Consider the following 22,957-nt stretch of genomic DNA (forward strand, 5'->3'; position numbering starts at 1 on the left):
ATAGCTTGAAGGTCCATCAGTCACAGGATGTAGCTTCGGACTATGGCATCCACCAGGCTTTTACGTATTTTTATAACAGAACAGGACAAAATGAAAACTTAAAAAATTAATAAGCTTTTTATAAAACACTCCTACTAGACAATAGGCTTTATACAGCAGTGACTTCCAAGAGCTCAGGTGCACGGTAGACGATAGCCTTTATGCAGCAGCATGGACTTTCAGTAGCTATATCACAATTTTAAATCTCAGTACTTAATGCATGGTAAAGTTACTAATGGATATCTTTGTACTTTAGGCATCTCCACAACAACAAAATCCGAAGTATCGGGAAACACTGCTTTGATGGCTTGGACAATCTGGAAACTCTGTGAGTTAATGATTTTGGCTCCGTTTGACATGTGTCTTAGAAACGTCTGTACTACTTATATAATTATACTCGTTTATTGCAGCTATTCGGCAACTAGTCTCCTTATTTACATAATTATTTGCTAATTAGTAACTGTCCTCGAAAGAATGGCACTATTGGTAGCCAAGGGGGCATAGCTGTCATAGTACTGCAAAGAATACACACATCTGATTGGTTGGAGTCCCCCAATGGGATTGTTTGGGTGGGAAAATATCTTTTTGATAAAATCATGAATTTCCATATGGTATTTTTTAAATTTGAGTTAATGATGCTACATTGATTTTTGTCTTTTTTTAACTTTTGGGGTGAAGTGGGGCTGGTCAGCCAATGTAAAAGTGACAGTGGGTGGGTCTGAATAAAGTCTAAGGAGCAAGAGAAACTAGTCCCAATTTCAGGTGAACACAGAAGAGATCTTTGCCAAGGCAATATATAACATGCTACATTTTAACCCTCCCTGCAAACTTCATTCTGGTTTGGATTGCAAAGAAGCTTGCAATCAGAGTATGCGCTAAGCCTCTACCCATTCACGAAAGGTGCTGGTCTTGCTCTTTCGGTCGCCGCCCAGTCCTTTGTCAGGTCCATAGTGAAGGCTCTTGCTTTGTACATTATTTTGGATATTCAGGTCCCGGACTATAATGTAAGAGATCAGGTGCAAAAGGAGTCTAGTGCTCTAGTGCTTGTTGATTAACAATGGACACTGATAATGATGTCTGAACTATGGCATACGGTGAAGTTCTAGGAAAGGCAGTAAACCACAGATTCACAACTCGACTGTCATATCCTTTTTTCGGCTTCCATTGACTTGAGAATCTAAACCAGTTGTTCATGGTCACTCAGAGTTGTGCAAGTTACAATATCCGAAATAAAAATTAGGGTTAGCTAAATTCTGTGACAGGTTTTCATTGTGTATCAACACCAGATTTGCCAATTTAAGTGTTTGTGTTATATTTGAGGTTTGCTCACAATAAAGCTAATTTCAGGAAGCATAACTCCCTATGTTACTAGGGCAAAACCACTTTATTTTTGAAGTATAAATTTGTTAAAGCATAGAAGGTGTCTTTTCTACAGAAGAACAGATAAAACCATTCAGAGAGGATGTCGCTTGAACTATGGTGCTTTCCGAGCCGTGTCTGTCGGTCACTAAAACTCACTGTTTGTGACTTCAAGCTGGTGTTCTCTCATCCACATAAATATTTATCCAGACTTGAAAACTATATAGAGCTCCATGGGTCAGAGGCTACCTCTCTCCAAAACACTATGCAGATCTTGAGGCCACTTTACTTTTGACAAACACTGAGTAGATCTCTTTAAGGGCAGAAATGACCTTTGGACTCAGCATTGCATGGATGTCTCTCCAGCTGGGGTTACCTTTAACCTTAACACTACAGATCCCTTCAAGACAGAGGTTAGGTCTGAGTAAAGCACTACAAAGATGTCAATGAACTATATTGGTCTCTCTGACCTAATTACTATCTAAATATGTATTGGGCAACAGTTTCGCCTGACCTGGCACTATTTAGATCTCTGCGGAGCTTGAGTTACCTCTAAAACAAACTGATCTAGTCAAACCACCTCAGTGGCATTGTTTAGTTCAGCCCAGCAGAATGCCATAGAAAAGTGTTGGAAAATACATTCTGCAGAGACAATCGGACTTATTTATCACTGTAGGATGTATGTTATGCCAGTTTTCTATGGCATTCTGCTGGGCTAAATAAAAAAAATGGCAACATAATGCATCTAAGATCTCTAACTATGTAATTCTCCCATGCCATCAACAAAGCAATTCATTAATTGAAAGTTTATACACTATGAAATCTGATACTCGATTTTGTTTAATCTAGGTGGTCTCAGGCTGCTATGTACCAAAAAAGCACTTGATTCCAGATTTTGTTAATCGGGTGTGCAACAGTCGTTTTTTTTTTTTTTACATGCTTCCGGGTGAATCTGTGGCAGGCGAGGTGCACCTGGCTCTCAATCTGTGTTCTGTATAGTAAAGAATTGTAATGGAAAACGGTCACAGCAGCTAAAGACGCCTCGTCACCTAATTCAAACACGCCTTGCTGATACCATCTGCAAACACGCTTGGCCAGCTTGGTGTGTTAAGTTACCTTTTAATGTTACATTATGCTGTTTACTATCCATAAGAAGAAACTGGGCCAATACTGTAGAGCCCAACCCTGTCCAGCATTCATGGTATATTAGTGGGTTTGAAGACACTCACCTAGTGAAATAGTACTTATGTAATGTTTTTGTGTTCAATTGAATATTCTGGCATATGTGTAGTTTCTTTGGGTATCATTTAAAAATGTTACCCAAACAGTGTTAAGTGTGGCCACTGCTGTTCAGCTTTACATTGTGCAAACACGTGGGAGATGTTTGCAGGTTTTCTTTATATTGCCAGCAAAGTGCAAACAAACCTATAAATTCTGAGAGATAAGTGGACCTCGGGGGACATCAACCAGTACGTACAGGTATTGCCTACAGTAAAATTATTATTAGCACAATAGCATCGGGTAAAGTAGTCCAATAAGAGTATTGGGGTACACAGACAGTGGTTCTTAAGAGTAGCATTCTAAAAGCAGCAGTTGTGGAATTAATAAATGACATTGTGCTTGTTAGAAGTCCATGAGCGGGAAGAAGTCAAGGTTTGTCCAGGAACAATTTAGGAGTCATTTTCCAACACATCCAGAATGAACTCCAAAGCAGTTCAACAATAAGAACCAAAATCAACTAAATCAAACAACTGTTGTTGGTCATTATGGATGAGATGTCAGCCTACATAAGCTTAGCCTCCGAGCACACTGATCAGGACCTTCGTCCTTAGTTTAAGTTTTAATGCCACAAAAAGATTAGAATATCTCATAACATCTGTATTAGATAGGTCATCAGTTGAAACTGGCCATTCACTTGAGGGGGGACCCAAGACCCAACCCTGGATATTCATTCTAAACTGAAGAATACCTGCATATTGTCAACTCCTTTGTTGATCATATACTTTTGAACGGGGTCTTAACTATGAGTTACTTTTTGCTAGTTAAGGCTGTTTATACTACACATTGTAGAGCTTTGTATCAAGATAATAGTTGCAAATCGGCCAATAGACAAAGCCCTTTACATATCTGTTGCAAAAGAATCCCAAACTTTGTCAAACCTAGTCAAGTTATCTTGGGCCATGGGAGAAATTGCATGGGCTGTCAGCAAAATCAAATGGCCTGCTAATAGCAAGTGGGGATATCAAGATACTTGACAGGTTTGAAAGTGGGTACCCATTATCCTCCCTCCTGGAGTAGTGCCAGTTGATTCAGAGGGAGTACCACTGCTGTGTATGTGTGTGAATGTATTGCCAAAATCTGGTCAAAAGCGTTGTTCCTACTGGCTGTAAGTTCTCCAACAGAAATCCACACAATTTGTTTTCAGTTTTATTCATGTAAGTTGATACTTGTTAGTAGTTTGTACGTTAAGTTTAAGGCATCATTCCTGTGGTCAGGTCACCCAGGATTGGTAGGTTACCAGGTGCCCGTTTAGAAAATATATAATCAATGCAACTCGAACAAATCAAGATTATATACCATCAGTGTCATAGAAGAGGCATATAAAGTGGGACTTTTCTTGTGTAGTGCATTATATTAATTAAAGTAACTTCAGTGAAATGAGAGATAGTGGTGACTCATTTGGCCACCTTGCCAGAAATCATGGTGCTACCGGGTTACAGCAGATTCCTGTTCAATTTGTAGTGACACCTTTTTCCCCAACTATGTCAACAATCCAAAATTGATATTAGTTTTGTAGCCAATATGCTTGTCTACATTAGGGAAACGTAATCCACCTTCCTGTGTTAATTTTGTATAGCATCTTGTGTCACACTGTAGAAGCTTTGTACTGAATGATCCAACACAGAATTCTTTTTTAATTGGATTTGATGGTTTTTGCTGGAGCACAATGGGCAAAGCCAATATCATGTACAGAAGTCTGAATATAGAATTAAGTAGTTTTATGATTTCCAACGTAACATATATTTATAAGGCACACATTCACCTCAGACTTTTTGCTCATTATGTACCATATTTTTCTTGTTACCCAACACAGGCAGCCTCGTTTAATCAACCTCGAAAAAATTAAATGGCTAGGTGGTCCTTCCAGGATCTTTACCTGTGACCATTGGGTCAATACAGATTGCATGTATTGAGTGCTCAAGTGAGCCTGATGTTTTCTGTAAAATAGCAATGGTATTTGAACATAAGCACTCCTCTCCCTTTTGGAATCGACACATATGCTGTTTAATCAGAATATCCAACACCCTCAAACAATGTGGCTGATGAGCTGTGCCATAACTGGATATGAGCGGTAACGTCAAGGTGTCTCCAGGGTCCTAGGTACTTGTGGCTGGAAGAGTGTACCTATTGTCGAGACTTGGTAGTCCAGGATCTGATTTTGAAGCACATTGAGAAAAACACAAATACATAGAGACAGGAGGACAACAGCAGATGGCCAAAGAACAGGAATTCAATAGAGGCAATAACACAGTAACAGAGACAACACCATCAACTGGTGGGCAGTCATACAATGCCCAAGAGGCTTGGATGCAGGATGACAACACAGCTCCAAGCATAATGCATAAGAAAAGCGAAAAAGATGACTGATGAATGCAGTCTTCTGCAGTGGCTCCAATGTGACATGCTTAGTTTGCATAAAAGAAGCCAAGGGCCATACGTACGAAAGCATTTTTAAGGTCGCACACAGTTAAGTTTGCAGAATCTGGCCGTTTCCGACCGCAGAACTGCATTTCCGTTGTGCAAAACATAAATTGCAATTTGTTACCAAATCACAATCTGTGTTTAGCGATTTGATATTTGGAAGGGGCGTGTTTATGGCATCTCTTCCAGATACCGAATTTCAGTGCTATATATGAATGTTTTGCAACTGAATTACGATCACAAAACATTTATTTTTTACCGATACCCCAACAATGGTGGTAACCATTCAAATATGGAAACTGGTCCCTATGGGACCCCTTTCCCTTTATGAATTTTGAAAAAAATATTTTTTAAGAGCAAGCAGTAGACCAACATGCCACTGCCTACTCTTTAAAAAAAATGCAAACTTTAAAGTTGAATTTTCTTTTTTTTAAATGTATCCCCTTTTTTAAGGAAAATGGCTTGCATTTAAAGAAAAAAATTGCTTTATTAAAAATAAATTACAGACATGGTGGTCTGCTGACCTCAGCAGGCCACCATCCCTGTGATGGCAGCGATTCCTAATGGGCTGTAAATTGCAACCTACCTAATTATTATTCATGAGGTAAATCTATTTGGGAACCCATTTGAAATTGCTATGTATGAAATCTTTATTTTATCGATTAGGTATTGAAATTTCCTTGTTGCGATTCGATTTGGTAATCGCAACACCTACATTCTGTATAAATGGTCCGAAGTGCATACGTTTTGGGGCAGTCCAGAGTCACAGTGTGAACTATTGTATTGTAATTGTATTAATATAGCGCTTACTACCCCTGACGAGGCGTCCAAGCGCTTTTTCGGCGAGTAGCATGCTACTCCGGAACCCATAAAGGATTAGTGTTGACTTAGTATAGTGAAATATGAAAGTAATTTGAGAGGTGGATTGGTTAGTTAGTCAGTTATTTGGATTCAGAAGGATAGTGGAGGGATAGTAGAGGGAAAAAGGTTTGCATTTATATAGTGCTTTTTATCCCTGATGGGGTGTTGAAGTGATTTTTTGGATGACTAGCACGCTACTCTGGAACCCATAAAGGAATAGTGTTAATTTAGTATAGTAAAATATGAAAGTAATTTGAGTGGTGGATATGTTGTTCAGTTATTTTGATTGAGAAGGGTAGGGGAGGGATGGTAGAGGGAAAAAGGTTTGCATTTATATAGCGCTTGTTACCCCTGATGGAGTGTTGAAGCGCTTTTTTGGCGAGTAGCACGCGACTCCGGAACCCATACAGGATTAGTGGTGAATTAGTATAGGGAAATACAAAAGTAATTTGAGTGGTGGTTATTAGTCAGTTATTTGAATTGAGATGCTGTGAACAAACTGAGCATTAAACATGATCGTTAATTAGAGGAATTAAATATTTATTTGCTAGCGTGTTTGCTCCTTTTTAGGTCGAGCTGGTGTAGCATTGCGAAGCACTGCGTCCAGCGAAGCATCTATTGTCATCCACTTCTGGGAATGTGAGACAGGGGATTTGCACGCGCAAGACCCTCGGCGCTTTCACCTCGTGGGCGCGCACGGACAGCCCGGCGCCGTGCACATCTCCTGTCTCACATTCACAGTAAGTCAGCCTCACGCCTCTCTCAATCGCGCGCGCGCACACACAGCCACACTCACGCATGCGCACAAACACGCAGACACGCGCACACATGCGCACACACACACACACACACACACACACACACACACACACTGCATAGACACACACGCGCACAGACACACACACACCCCTACAACTAAGCACCACCCACCCACCCACCCACCCACCCACCCACCCACCCGCCCGGCTACAGGCTCCGTCACGCGTGGCTTCCCTGACTTGTTTAATTACTACCGGGTCTGACATCAGAAAGGACCCTCCCCACAGACCCAAACTCGTGCTTAAGGTTTCAGCTACGGCCACCTACTCGGGCTGTGGAAGGAGCAAAGACCTCGGCGCTGCCAGAGTGTGACTTGGCGACCTCCCTCAGCAGGTAATCCCGTTGGGCATCTTCTCTCCACAGGTGGGAGGGCACTTGTCACACTGACAGCGGTCACAGCTGCAAAGAGCGCGCACAGCAAACCGGGGAGATAAGACTGCGCGCGCCTAGACTCAAGGATGATGGGAACAGGACACAACGCGGTAGAGGCTGGGTGGCTCTTAACCCACGGGTTGCGCCACAGACCAGCTGCTGCGTAGTAAAGTTGGGTTTATTTTACTTAGCTTACCAGCACTAATCCCATTCAACATGGCTCTGAGACTGTATTTCTCGCCAGGGCTGGGCTCTTAGGCTCGCATACAGACGGGGCTGGATAGACAACACCATTTCCTTCAAACATACTCCGTGAATACTCTGCATCGCTTATTATGTCTTTGTGGAGCCGCCCGCTTAACGAGGGGCGGGGCGTGCAGCCGCTTAATGCTGTGCCGAGTGAGTCAGTCTCTCGCGCCCGTTCAGAGCCAACTCAGGCTATGTAAAAGTCGCAAGCTGCGAGCGTGGCAATCGCGTACATCAAACTTTACACATTGGTGGTACAAAGTGCCCTTAATGCCTTTCTGTACGGAGGACGCAAACATTAATGTCCACTGGGCCGCTTTGCACTGTGCAATAAATAAGGAATACAGCCACCCTTTTCGAAAGAACTGGAAGACTGATGAAAGATTCTAGTTGAATCATCTATTGTTATTTCTATCCAACAAATTGTGTGCTAATCTCTACTTCTGTCAGGATGTCTTCAGGTTTGTGTCTCTGTTCTGTTATAGTCTGCCCTCTACTGCTCCACTGATTGTATTCCCCGTGTCCCACCCCTGGTGTCTCTCTATTCTGAGTGTCTCCTCCCTGTCAGTTTGTATCCCAAGGTGTCTCTTCTTCGTCACTTTTCCAATGTGTGTCCCATGTCGCGCTGTTGTATTCTGCCCCACTGTATAATCTCCCTCTTTCTGACCCCTTGTGTCCCTCTACCTCTATTGTAGGGCTCCTGGTGTCGCTGTTCTTTTTCGTGTCCCTTAGTTTAACTGTCTTTATTAGTCACTTAGCCCAGGTGCGTCACTCTCTGTCCCAAGTGACTTAAATCTCCTTTCCCATGTTACATGTGTCTGTTCTGTGCCACTGTTTGTCCCCAATTTGTCTTCGGCCACCTCTCATCTTGGTCTGTTCTGTCACTGTTACCAGGTCTCGTTTCTCCTCTCATCAAAGTGATCCGTTTCTTATAGATACTTCTAACCACAGATTACTATCTTTAGGTAATATTTCCTAGAGGTGAGACTTTACCTGGAAACTTTAAAGCAGTACTCGTGTGCACCGGTAGGTGGTGTCACACAGCTCTAGCCTGTCATTTCGGTAAACGTCCTCTGCCCCATTAAAAGTACAGCTGCCCCTCAGAAATGCTCTGCTTAAAGTGGTGCATGGGCTGCCCATTCGGTGCGTCTAGAACTCCGCATTCTGTCCTGACGTTATTTATTTTCATGCTACGGCGTTTAGGCATTGTTCTATTTAAAGAAATGTAGACTTTGCCCTATTAATTGTACTGCAGCCCTGCCCGGCAGGTTTGTAGCGCTCATTGTCTCCCAGGAGGGTATCTTGTAGCCGGGGTTTGAGTCTAGCCAAGCCCTTGACACAGTGGGACTACTTGGCTCGAAAAGCTTGGTTTTCAGAGTAGGTTGTTATGTGTAGTGGCAAATCGTTCCACACTTTAGGAGCGATGTGGGAGAAGGCACGCCTGCCAGATCTGTTTTTCCCTATGTGTGGCTTGTGTGCAAGTAGGAGTCTGGACGAGCGCAAGTGGCTGGAAGGCTGGTGAAAGCATCTTTGATTGTTGAGGTCTGCTATAAGCCACTGGAATTATGTGATCGGCAGATGTGGCGATTTTCCACATAATTATAGCCTTGCCGCTTTTGCCACATAATCCACTGTCTGCACATAATCTGCAGATTTGAATCAAAAAATGTTTTGTTTCTAGCTCAAAGGGTTCAAAAGTTACTAAAAATCCAGTGACACGTGTTGCTGTGCAGTGAAAGGCCCTTAGCAAAGCTGGACCTTTTTGTTTCGTGTTGCTCTATGTGGGTATTAAAATAGTACTAATGAGGTCATATCAATTCCCAGACAGTGTTACTGAGTTTAACAAGCATCTGCAATGCAATAGGTCTCGCATTTACCCGAGTTTGAGCTATTGGCATTTTAAATGACAATGCCTTATATTTATGTTTTGGTTTTAAAAACATAAATAAAAGGCATTGTCATTTACAATGCCAATAGCTCAAAGTAGTGTAAATGCGAGATCTATTGCATTGCAAATGCTTGTTTAAGCTTGGAAAGCCGTGCACAGCGGAAATATGGACATTTCCAATAATTGAGACGTCCCAAAATATAAGCTGCGGATTGCAGTTGCACTGCTTGTTCGTTGCTTCTTCACGGCAAGAGAAAATCAGGTACCTGTGCACCCCCTGTAGAAATGGAAGGCTAAATAATGTTGCAATTCTTCAGTGTGTATGGGCATGGAAAAATCTCACAATCCAGTTTATAGAGATAAACTGCAAAATGAGTGCAGAGGCAGCCGGATTGGGGGCAGATGCAGTTTGCGGTGGATTTAAGTGGATGTCGAGGTTAAAGTTTAGGGCGATTCAGAAGAACATCAAATGAATGGTGGGTGTTGGATCGGAATGTTCTTTAAAATAAACAAGTTCCTCCCTCCCAGGCAGGCAGGAAGTGACACTCCTTGACATTCAGTCGAGGTTTTACAAAGGAAGCCGAGCGTGTGACACCAGGCCCTGGGATCCTTGAGTGAGCTGAGGCTTGTTTGGATTGTCTCGGGGCTCTGCAGGGTTTCGACAGATTCCCATCCTCCACCCTGAAAGTTTGCACATCAGATTGCAACAATGGGATTGCTCTCCCTTTCTCTCTTGTTTACAGATGTTCATGCACCTAAAGAAGGCCTTGGAGGATTCTTGCACTGGTCAAAAGGTTAATCCCCAGCAAATGCATTGAGGCACGCACTGGAATTGCATTCTTTCCTCACCGGCCACCATCCATTCTTCCTTGGGGATCTGTTTGCAGAGGACAGCCATTGTAACTAGGCAAACAATAAACATAAAGACAACGCTAGAGGGCACGTTCTGTGATTTCACGCACCTTCTTCATGTTGGTGTCTGCCGGTACTCCTGCCAGGCCTTCCGGTGAATGCTCTTTCATGCATATGGTCCCCTGACGCACTTTGTAACTTCGGGCTATGGGATGACTCGGGAAGTTGTGACTCTAACTTTTCAGTCCAAACTGCCTGCGGAACCTCAAACTGGCGAAGAGAACTCTGTTGATGGGATGAATGAGTTATTTACATTGGGTTCTTCTGTTTGCGTATACCTGTTGGCACACTGTTATGTTATGTTCTAATTTGTGTATAGTGCTTGTCTGCCCCAGCAAAGGGGCCCCCAGTGCTGATCTCAGTCAGACAGAGGGGCAGAGCAGAAGCAGGCGGGGAGTAGATTACTTAGGTAAAAGATACGTTGTTCTAGCCTTACGGAATGCTGCATGGTTGTGGATGCTTCTGATGCTCATCGGGAGGGAGTTCCAGGGTTTAGGGGAGTTCACTGGAGTGTTTCTGCCGAATAAGTGATACGCCGAAGGTTAACATGAAAATAAAGTGAGTTAAATGGCATTTTGGACAGCTTAGATGTGTTTCGAGATTTAAAAAGAAATACTAATTGACGCTAGAAAACATCTGTGTGCCTGTACCATTTAACCTTGTATGGAATCTATTGCTGATCGGAGGAAATGTGTGTGCTTCTTATTCTATTTTGCGCAAACCTCAACAGTTGCTCAAGAAGAGCACTCCGTACTTGGTAAGCATGAAATTGAGAGAACTCCACTTTGAAATGACAATGCGAGAGAATGGGGCGCGTGATATGAGGGGCTGCACCCGAGCAGTTTCCTAGTCTGACCTGATGATTTCACAAATATAACCTGCAAACACAGAGGATTTGTAAAACAATTACAATTTCGCAGAAATCTTAGCAGAACTGGTAATCGAAACCAATTTAAAAGAACATTGTTGCCTTGTAGCACAGCTGGCCACAAAACCAGCAATAGGGTCTGAGGGTTTTCTTGTGAAGCTGGGATAGCCATGCAAGGCTGGTTACTAGAGCTGTCATGATACCGCTCCCACCTCTCATTTAATAATAAAATGCTGGATTATGACGAAAACAAGGAAACCAGTTGCACACACTCCTTACTGCTCTCTATTGGTCATGCTGACCCTATTGATATGAATTGAAGCTCATGCCTCCTCCCACCTCCTTTCTCGGTGCCTTGACATAGTTCACTTCCTAACTTTCAGCTCACCTATTCATTGAAGGCTAAGACAAACTCATCTTCTAATCATGATAGCAAAGTTAGGCAGCAACATGTCTGTTGCTGCCATACTGGACATTGCATCTACAAATTCTTCAAATGCATTGTTCGATATTGAAAGCATTGGCAGTTAGCCTAGAGAATCTGACATGGGGTGCGGAGCTACCTTGCACAGTTTTCTAGCTCTGTGTAGCTCCTCAGTGGAAGTAGCTACAAAAGCTTTAGTGGTGGAATCGTCTCAACATTATGGACTTCTTTTCAAAACTAGATGTTTCATTTTCCACCCTTGACATCACCCTCTGCTTACAGCACCTTTCCACATATTTCAAGGTTTAGCTGTCTTCTACCTCCCCCTCCCCCCCACCCATCCCCATATATCTAGTTAATCCCAGCCGTCTCTGTTTCTGTGACTGTTCTCGATGCTTGCTCCTCCTGCTCCCTCCATACGATGACCTGCCCCAGAGAAGCATCTAAATTAGCGATCTTTGTCCTCGGGGGACATGATCTGCAGAAATGCAAATGTATTTGTTGTAGTTGTACAGACGCTTGACTTTTAAGGACTGAGGACCCACAGCTGCGGACGTGCCATGGTTACGTTTGACACAGCGGGTCGACCACCGGCTGCCTGCCGAGGCAAGACTGTGAATGGAGTTCAGCGACCTCCGTGAGTCTGACCCCCAGTGGGTGTGCTGGGGGCCCCATTGCCAACAGGAGAGTTGAAAACACGCACCACGGGCCTGACTACCTGCTCGCTGAACGTGTAAAGCACAATCTCTGCCCACCCCACAAAGAAGCGTCGTTCCACGCGGGCGCAGGCTCGTCTGCATCCTAACCTTCTTGGCTGCATTCCTATGCTCTTGTTTTCCATTTAGACTGGTCTGACAATTTGGCTGAGTTATCACTCCTGTTTTCTAGCACGTTGTAAATGTGTTCTTTTTTATGTTTCAATTGATAGCTCGAGCTGAAAAATGGTAGAACACGTGTTATGCTGATATTGAATATTTCATAACCCTGTTTGCTGTTCCTTGCAGGGACCTTAACTATAATAACCTGGTGGAATTCCCCGAAGCCATCAAAGCCCTTTCCAATTTAAAAGAGCTGTGAGTATAACCATATCACTTTTTCCAATCTCTGTCCCCACCACACGTTTAATGCATTTATAATTTTGAGGCGTTCAGTACTGAGGTAACCGTTCACTTGAACCAATTGCCGAGTTTTTAAAACCACATCGGCAGCATTTTCGATCAAAAAGTTGCAATGTGCTAACTCGGCAGAGTAATTGTGTGTTTTGTGTGTTTATGTCATAAAAGGAATTCTAATTAAAATTGGTTTATTTTTATATATCCAGCCGGCAATGTTATTTTCCCTGAAGCAAAACCTGCAGAAAAATGTGCGCACTAATTCCCAAATCTTTCAAACTGTGAAATTGTATGCACCATTACATCACAAAATGCTTGCGCAAGATTTATTTTTAAGAGAGACTTATCTTAAATTCTTTTTCTACTGATATATTCCAAGGTCAGAAAAACTTTAACCTCCGTATGGATGTGCGAATAACTGGGGCCGCGGAGATGCCTACACGTAACTGACACCTGTTCCTAATCCCCCCACCATACCCCACAAATTCTAGGATGTGGAGCTCCTACTGTGTGTCATTCCTAAACATTTTGCCTTCACCCTCCTGTTATAAAACGTAAAAGTACATGTCCTACTTTTTCGACACACTGCATCCTGCCCTCTGGGCTGTTCGGGGCCTACCCTAGGGGTGACAAAGTTGTCCAAAGTTTTTATTGGCTTTTAGGACTCTACGTACTTTACCACTGCTAACCAGTGCTAAAGTACTGATGCTCTCTTCTAAACATGGTAGAAATGGCTTACAGCTATTTGGCATATTTAATAATAATAATATTAATAATCCACATTTGTAAAGCGCGAACAATCACCCATAAGGGTCTCCAGGCGCTGGGGGCCTTTGGGAAGATTAAGCAAGCTATTGCCCAGAGTCACATGGTGCTGGGCTAATATGTCGCCAGCTTCAGGAATCGAACCCTGATCCCCAGATTCCAGCGTCAGTCGCCCTGGCCGAGGCGCCACACATCTCCCATAATGTACTTGTAGTTCTTAGTAAGTAGTACTGGATTCACCTAGTGACTGTAAATTGAATGCTATTAGCAGCACTTATTGTGCAACCCACTAAAGTAGCTTTTCCAAACATGCCTCAGGCCTGCCATTGCAGTATGTGTGTGCAGTTTTAAAACTGCCATTTCGACCTGGCAAAATAAACTTTGCGCCAGTCCCCAACCTTCCTAATTAATACATACAAGTCACCCCTAGGGTAGGCCCTGAACAGCCGAGAGGGCAGGGTGCAGTGTGTTGAAAAAGTAGGACATGTACTTTTACGTTTTATATGTAGTCCTCTCTTAAATGTATAACATTTTATTTTTTCTGGGACTTTATTTAAAATTATCTACAATTACTTTAATCTACTGAAAGGTATTTAGAAATAAAACCACTTCTGTTGCCAGTAGTTTTTCAGTTCACTTTGCAGTTGTTTCAGAGATTCCTGGTTTTTGACAAGAAATAATATTGCATTCTTTCAGTTTATTTATCTCTACGAACCAGTCAAACCTGGCATCAGAGGGACGGACTAACGCTTTAGCTCTGTGAAATATTCTATTCTATGTATTGGTTAAAATGTATCTGTTTAAGAGACAGCTGAAGGATAGATATTTCTTCAGTCTGGCCAGCTTTTTCGGAAATACAGCCCTTTTGAAAGAGATACACCTGTCTAATTGGATACTTCCAAATCACCAACTAGTGTCCCACAGTTAATAACTAATACAACCATTTTTCAACATCTCTGTTCATTGGGCTATCAGACTCTAAACCATTTTATCAGTCCCTTTTCATTAACCCATTAAAGTTTCGGTTTCAAGTGGACATACGCCTTATATGACTGCCTGTTTTGACTTTTTATTCATGCTATAAAAACCCACTGAGGGCTAACTTAAGTTGTCAACCTTTTTGAGCATAGAATAATTTCACATACGATGACTACTCAGGAGTTATTATATCTGCAAATTACACATTGTTTACAAATGACAATTGTGATTTTGAATTTTTTTGAATGGCAACTACTTCTGGCCATGTCGGGTAACGGAGTAACATTTCTGAAGTGTAGGATTTAATTATATATATATATATATATATATATTTAAACAGTTTTTTTCCGAGGGAAGAAAGTTGGTCACACCTTGAAAAACTCCTTTAACGCTGCTTTATTGATTGGAAAAACAAGCGACTTGAGGCTGAGTCCTGACATGTTTCGTTCCACCTGGAACTTCCTCAAAGGGTAAGCCTCGCTCTTAGACCTGTTTCACGCAACTCCACAGTTCGATGTTGCAGCATCCATTTCGTTCGCCTCCAGTGGCCTTTATTTGAGGAATCACTTCCGTTTCGAAATGTGTTGTGGGACTTGTGGTTGCGTATCAGTTCCAGACCTTTTGAGTGTGCAGTCCGGTGTTATTTTAAGGTCTTCTTTCATGAATTACGTGTCCAACTCGGTGTTATTTTAGATGATGTTGCTGATTTTGGACACCCATCCGGAACTGCAATTCAAAAGGGCTGTTTTATTTTAGAACCCTCCAGTGGGTGGAGCGCTTTGCCGCTTTGTACAATGTAGGCGCTTGTTGTTGGAAATGCTCCTCCGTTGTGGCAGCGAGTTTTCGTGGGTCAGTTTGCGTTTGAAACTGACATCCTCACCAATGCCGAGATTCAGTCCTCGGTGGCGCCAATCTCCCTATGCGGCTTCCCGTTCAACAATATGGTTTAAGGCGGGAGATTCACGGCGCTCTTGTGGCGGTGCTTGACCTTCGGCAGAACCAAGCCGATATGTATTTAAACAGTTTTTTTCCCGAGGGAAGAAAGTTGGTCACACCTTGAAAAACTCCTTTAACGCTGCTTTATTGATTGGAAAAACAAGCGACTTGAGGCTGAGTCCTGACATGTTTCGTTCCACCTGGAACTTCCTCAAAGGGTAAGCCTCGCTCTTAGACCTGTTTCACGCAACTCCACAGTTCGATGTTGGAGCATCCATTTCGTTCGCCTCCAGTGGCCTTTATTTGAGGAATCACTTCCGTTTCGAAATGTGTTGTGGGACTTGTGGTTGCGTATCACTTCCAGACCTTTTGAGTGTGCAGTCCGGTGTTATTTTAAGGTCTTCTTTCATGAATTACGTGTCCAACTCGGTGTTATTTTAGATGATGTTGCTGATTTTGGACACCCATCCGGAACTGCAATTCAAAAGGGCTGTTTTATTTTAGAACCCTCCAGTGGGTGGAGCGCTTTGCCGCTTTGTACAATGTAGGCGCTTGTTGTTGGAAATGCTCCTCCGTTGTGGCAGCGAGTTTTCGTGGGTCAGTTTGCGTTTGAAACGGACATCCTCACCAATGCCGAGATTCAGTCCTCGGTGGCGCCAATCTCCCTATGCGGCTTCCCGTTCAACAATATGGTTCAAGGCGGGAGATTCACGGCGCTCTTGTGGCGGTGCTTGACCTTCGGCAGAACCAAGCCAATATGTATTTAAACAGTTTTTTTCCCGAGGGAAGAAAGTTGGTCACACCTTGAAAAACTCCTTTAACGCTTTAATATATATATATATATATATATATATATATATATATATATATATATATATATATATATATATATATATATATAGTAGAAAACTGTAGGAGTCTTCCTAACCCTATCTGTAGTACTGAACTGCACAAGATGGGAATCTAACTGGATATGGTAAAAAAAACTTCTTTGGTGTCTTGCAATTGACTTCATTTCATCAGAGTAATGTTGGACACGACATGGTAGATAGCAGTACTTTTCCAGCTAGGAGTTGATTTCCAAGCTATTTACGGTGCCTACTAGACCTAATGGGTTTGGGTATTTTTCCTTCTTTCTCTGGCACTCTTTAGATTTAAATCCTTGTAGTGGACCCTGAGGTGCTACTGAACCCGAGCACTAGAATCTTTACGGATCCTCCCAAATGTGATACTTGGTCTGTTGTTGAGGAAATAGAGGTTTCACTGAGCAACCATGCAATTGATGTTACCAAATCAGGAGAAATGGCCCTGGTAGCAAGATCTTATAGAACTCAATATGTCCCTCCTATTCAACTTCAATTGGTGTCTGCAAGTCTGAAGACTGATATCTGCTTCCTATCTGATCTTTCTCCCAGGCTGTGACTACGGTGGTCCTTGTGGCTACACGTGTGGTTCATTTTGATGTATGCGAATAGTTGCGAGACGTTTTCCTCTTGGTGTTTAGGCCATAGTATGAATTACTTTCATATTGTGGCTCTATCTTTCTGTATGTTTTATTTTTCTTTGGCAAAAAGTCACAATTCAGTGCAATATTACAAAACTCTTATCAAAGTGTTCCAACACTCAATTAAACAAGGTTCACATTTCATTATGCCACTGCTTATTTGATTTCTGAAAGGCTACCGAAATGCACTTCGTATGAAGATGTTTGTTTCTTTTTAGGGTCCTTATTTTGCCCACATGTTCCTTTATCAGTATTGCTGATCGATTTTTAAAGAGAAGTTTGATTAATGGTAATGACTTCCATGAATGAAATGAAAGTACAAAAGCATATTTCTTTAACACTCCTTGTTCCTTTTATGCTAGTGATGTCGATTGGTTTTCCAGATGTTTCTGATTATATTTTAGCCATTGTACATAGTAATGCACACCAATTTTACAAGCTTTCAGCTGTGCAGTTGTAAATCGTGTTTTTTTTATTTTTCAGAGGATTTCACAGCAATGACATTTCAGTCATCCCCGATAAAGCATTTGATGGAACCCCACTTTTGAGGACAATGTGAGTTGCACAACTACTATGAAAGTGTGTTGAAAGTGCTCTATTTTCACAATAGCGTGCCAGGTACGACTAGTGAGCAGAAAGCTAACAGATTTTCTTTGTTCACATTTCAGACATCTGTATGATAACCCCCTTTCCTTTGTGGGGAATAAAGCGTTCCAGGACCTGTCCGAGCTTCACTCCCTGTAAGTACGCTAGCAGCATTATGTGCACAAATGTACGTTCTATTAACTTCTGATAACAGCATTTGAAATCTTGGCAGGTGCTCTGTGTGCATCTTTTGTTTCTGAATGACAGGAGTCATGGTGGCCTGGTGCCATTGTGTTTCGCCAGTGAAGTGTAGATTGGACTGTTCGCTATATTGTTTAGTAATGGTGTTCTATGTGCATGAGTGCATGTCACACAGGACTTTTGTCATTTAATGTTTATACTGCGTTTGAAAGGTTGTCCGTTGCCTGACCTGAAGTGTTAGTGATGATGAAATAGCAACATTTTCTAATTATACAGCTATAGAGCTGTGTGGCTTGTGTGGGTGGGATGTGGTATGGTGTGGTGCTGTGTAGCTTCTGGTATTCTCATGGTTTAGTGAAGCAAGATTTGGTGAGGTGTGTAGTATACTTTGGGTGACAACTGTTTGCTTTGGTACCGCATGAGGTTTTAATGTAGTTAGTCATTTTTTTTGTCTGAGGCAACAAAACATTAAGGACTGTCCAGTTTAGGGGATAATACTCTGCCAGTTATATGCCTTTGGTTTACTATTCGGCGGATGATGGAACTGGGAGGTAGACCACCTTTCCCGGTTCAGTCGTCACCACTCAGATGCTTCCTTGGTTTTAAAACACTATGTGCAGTTGAGAGCCTCATAACTGATATTACCTGATATTTTATAGGTAGTCCACCTATGACACATTGTGAGCAAAGATTGGTTCGCTTAGTTGACCTGAGATTGCTTAGCCCGAATAATTGTTCTTCCTCAGTGGACCCTTGGATTTTACTCATTATCTGTTTGGCTGGATTTGCACATCAGACATCCCACTCAATCGACCTCAGCAGTCTGTTATTTGACGAGATTTCTCTACTTTCAATGGCCATTTAGCAGCATAGTATTTTTTATAATAGCCTCTATCGTTTAGTGTTTGGGGTGTCGCCGTTCTGGTTTTATTTAGCTGCCAGTCACAGTGGGGCATGTGCCAGACTAAACAAACTGCTTTCACTGGCACAGCTGCACATTATAAAGATTGGCCATATCCCGGGGAGGTTTGTTATTTATTGCTCTGTCTTACTCTGAAAAATGAGCCAGTACGTTTTCATGGTGAACTTTCAGTATGCTGTCATCTTCACAATTGGTGTGGATAAATACAGTGCTGCTGTCTCAAGACTCCAACTGTATGCATTGCTTGAGGGTTTAGACTTGTAGTAAAGAATTGGAAATTACAGTAGTTGTCAAGGAATTCAGAGCCTTATGCCTCTATTGATAGTCCGGGCATAAGTGGTGCTGCTGTTATCCGTCTGCTTAAGACCAAGCCAAGAAACATATGACTTTGTGATGTTGAAAGTCCTACATTACTACTGACGCAATTAGGGTGCTTACTGGAGTACTTTCCCAAATATTTTCAAAACTTGTTGGTAGCATTTTTAGTGCTCTCTTCACTTCACTAGTGGCAGCAACATTTAACTGGATCAGTACTGGAGCATCAAAAAGGGCCAACAATGTGCACTTTCAGGGAAGTACTCTGCTCCTCTTTCTGACTTGTTCGTTGAGGTGCCATGGCTCACTCAGAACACCACCACCCTGACTCAGTACAGCTAGATCGGATAGATGAACCATTGTGTCCTAGGAACCCAGCTGTGGAACAACTAGCATCAAATAATCTGAAGAGCAGAGGAGTACTCCTATTCAGATTTAAGTATGTCTACACATGTCCCATTAATGGGACTTGTGTCCTGGGGCAAACCTTGAGATGCTCATGCTTGCAGGATAGAAGGTAACCTAAAATAATGTATTAGAGCCTACACCTGTGAGGTGTTGGCCTCTTCCTAGCTTAATGTTCTGATTTCAACATTTGACTTTGGTTAAGTGTTTCCATGGTTCTTGTGGTCTCCAAGTAATTAATTATTGTTTTTTTCTAAGAGTCTCTCTCCCCTCTTGCTTTGTAGCTTGATTAAAAAAAAACTGTTTTATTACAGTATTTCCCTCATTACTCTCTTTTTTACTCATTACTCTTAATTGTATTCTTCCCTTAACTGTACCCTTTATAGTTATCCATCGTTTTCCTGATTTTTTGCGTCACAATGATTAATCTTTCCTATTAATGTTTTCTGATGTTAAATTTAAAAAATATGTAACTTGTCATCTTTCTCAGTTTAGCCCAGCAGTTGGTTAGGTTCACTTTCAGATCAAAACCATCACTTGATCAAGAAAGTTAAATACAGACAAATTTAAGAGGAAATACGAAAGGCCACCTTCCATCTTACTCCGTACACTAGACACTGAATACCTTTGTTCTGACGCCTGTGCCTCTGATGTAGTTTCGAGAGTAACAGTTTATAATGGAGACATCCTTTTCTTGATTTAATTACCTCAAGATATAGTAATCTTGGAAAAAGTTAACCAGAAATTAAAAACAAGTGCAATTGAGAAGACTACAGGTAAGTGAAAAAGGGTTAAAGATAATACTAACAAAGTTGTGCCCTAAAAGAAGGGTTAGATTTTTTTTTTAATGGAGTAAGTTAGGGAACAGCAATCTGTTACAGAAGCCTTTCCCAAAAAGGAAAATATGCAATAAAAAGTAAACAAATAGCTAATAATAAATATAAAAGTGTGGAATGTGAAGAGGGCTGGTGCCATACAGGGGAAAGAGTACCCAGAAAGATTTGAGTGGGAGAAAAAGGAATGTTTACATTTAAAAGTTAAGAAAATGGAGGACATTCAAACAACAGGTGTTTTAGGTCAGCAGTAGGGCAGGAACAGAACCAACATGTAGAGGATCTGTCCGGTAGGAAGGTCGCTAAATACATCGGGGATAACAAAACACAGTGATAAATAAAAAAGAGAGTTTCAGTGGTGTTAGCATCCTAGAGGTCTTACGGATTTTTGCCCATAATTTATCCCAATCTTGTATAAAATGCCAGTTTAACCTTAGTCTTAAATCTTTCAGTGGAAAATTGAAAAGATTTATACAAAATAGAGGCCTTAGGGGAAGCATCTAATATGGAGGATAAATTATTCTATAAAGTAGGGAAACTACTAGTAGAAGGTAAAGATTGAAGATATTGAACAAGGGAAGGCAGTAGGAGGTTACATTGATAGCGAGAGGAGGACTGTAGAGAAAATTGAGACTGAAGAGCAGGAAAGGTAATAGGGTGGTTATCTGACACAAGTTGGGAGATCCAGCTCAAGCCGCGAGAATGCCATGTTTTCCAGTATATTGGGCGATTACGAATTCAAAGAGATTTGTTGTGCCAAATAGATTGTTGATAAATGGAAGAAATAGATGGATAGGAGGAGGAGAGTACAGGAAACAAAAGTTTACGAGAATGAGATATGATGGGAGAACGAGTAGACGCTACATTAGAAGCAAAAGCTAGAACTTCTTTAAAATTAAAAGGAGCAATAAAAGAACTTTAGATGTTTAACCAAAGGGGAAGATTAGCCTAGATCCAGCTAGTAATTTGCTTTAAAGAAAAAGCGCAACAATAAATTTTGAAATCCGGAAAACGAAGACCTCCATTATGTTTATCTTTTTTTCAAAGAGGATAGGGCTATGCGGGATCGTTTACCTTTCTATAAAAACGTAAGAAGGATCAAATCAATTTTTTAAAAATAATACTCTGAATGTGAATAGGGAGCATAGAAATAGTATATATTATAAGAGGGGAGAGCATCATCTTAAACGAGTCTAAGCGAACCCACCAGCAGAGAAAAAGGGGGTGCCAGCGAGTGATATTATCATTCAGCTTTTTGAAAATATAGTCGAAGTTAAATTCGAGAGTATCAGCTAATAAGGGAGCAACCCATAGGCCCAAATATTTAATCTTAAGAGGTTGCCAAAAAAAACCTAAATGGAGAAATAAGTGTTTTTGACATAAAGCATTTAACCTCATAGATGCTATTAAACATTCCTCCCCAGTGCTGCGCTGTCCATTGGAACTAGTGCTGAATGGACGTCCAATGGTCGTGCACAGCACTGGGGAGGTAGTGCTGCCGTCGGCCAATGCACCGAGGCAGTACTTAAGGGGTTAAAGGTAAAATTTCACACTTTAGACTTATTATTAGCTATTGCATTTTATTTAATAACCTCTAAATGGAAACAAGCAGACAAAGTTACTTTTCACTATTGGCGGAATGCAGTTTATTTTCATCATGGCCTGGATACTAATGTTGTTTCTCCCATTTCCTTGGCCATCAAAAGAGACCTTTTATGGCTTCCTTTGACAACCTATTTATCCCAGACTGCCTCTTTGAATGCTGCTTCTAACAATGTGCGAAAGCCACCCTAGTTTCCCCCTTGCCTTCTTATTTAAATGGTTTATTGTCGTTATTATTGATTATTCTGTTTTCAAATTTTTCATTGTTATGCTTACATTCTCGTTAATTAGCATATAGGATGCTGTTCACTCCATTTGCTTATGCTCCATATCGTGTTGTTCCCTTTCCCTTCCTTCCCCACTTTATGATGCATCTCTGTTTTTCCTTCCAGTGTAATATGATTGCAAAGTTTTATTGCATTTCACAACTTTTATCCTTATTGAGTTAGATTTGTGTCATTTTATCATATTGTTGTTTCTTCTTTTCCGTTTCCTTAATAAACTCAAACTTAAAAAAAAAATAGGAAGAGAATAAGTAGTTAAGGGTAAAGGAGAAAGGAATACACCTTGGAATTCCTAAAAAATAGTTTCACAAGATTAATGCTACATTAATAATAAATATTAAAAGCCAATAGCAAAATAATAAACCTGAGCAATACACAAGACCCTTTTAAAGCAAATTACATACTTTCTAATTCTAGTTAGAGATTGGGTGCAGGTATTGATCTCGGTATATAAGTGCTTTAAAAGTTGAACTGTTGCACGAAAACTGTTTATAGCAGCCGAGGATGCATAAAATAACCCCGTATTTGCATGGTTTTCTGTCTTGTAATTTTCAAGGCAATGTGCATCTTCTGGGAGTGTTTGCATGTCCCCACCCGCATACAGTTTAGTTGCATTCATAAGATATGACAAGATTTTTTTCAAGCCAGCTTTGCATACTCTTTTGTGGATCATCAACAAGTTTTTGTCCAAGGTTCGAGATTCACAATAAATAATCTTTTTCTGGGAGTGTCTCTCTCTGTCTCGAAGACATACATTTTAGAACTGAGGCATAGACCTCCACTTTATTTAGGCACCATAAAACTGGAGACATAGGAGGATGAATTTGGTCACTCTACGGACTGGGATTGGGCTCACCCACCCACATAGGGTGTCACGCAACTCCTGGTTAAAAGCGGATTCAATTTTATGTTCTCCATAGGGCCTACTTGTCCCCAAGCAAATATCCCTCATCTTCCCAGGTACACTGGATATATGCACCAGATGCAACACCCCAGGGTCCGACCTGAAGCCCATTCTATGGGGT

The 22,957-nt window shown here is 41.5% G+C and overlaps 1 protein-coding gene across 1 annotated transcript in view; it reads left to right on the forward strand.

Annotated features, from left to right (window-relative positions):
• The window catches only part of LGR4 (leucine rich repeat containing G protein-coupled receptor 4), a 347,498-nt gene that overhangs the window by 267,873 nt on the left and 56,668 nt on the right, over positions 1-22,957 (forward strand). The window contains exons 6-9 of the mRNA XM_086959479.1: positions 296-367; positions 12,495-12,563; positions 17,269-17,340; positions 17,454-17,525. Coding sequence (XP_086815605.1) covers positions 296-367; positions 12,495-12,563; positions 17,269-17,340; positions 17,454-17,525 — 285 coding nt within the window. The remainder of the gene's footprint in view (positions 1-295; positions 368-12,494; positions 12,564-17,268; positions 17,341-17,453; positions 17,526-22,957) is intronic.

This window comes from Lissotriton vulgaris, chromosome 2_2 (assembly GCF_964263255.1).
Source record: "Lissotriton vulgaris chromosome 2_2, aLisVul1.2, whole genome shotgun sequence".
Classification (NCBI taxonomy): Eukaryota; Metazoa; Chordata; class Amphibia; order Caudata; family Salamandridae; genus Lissotriton; species Lissotriton vulgaris.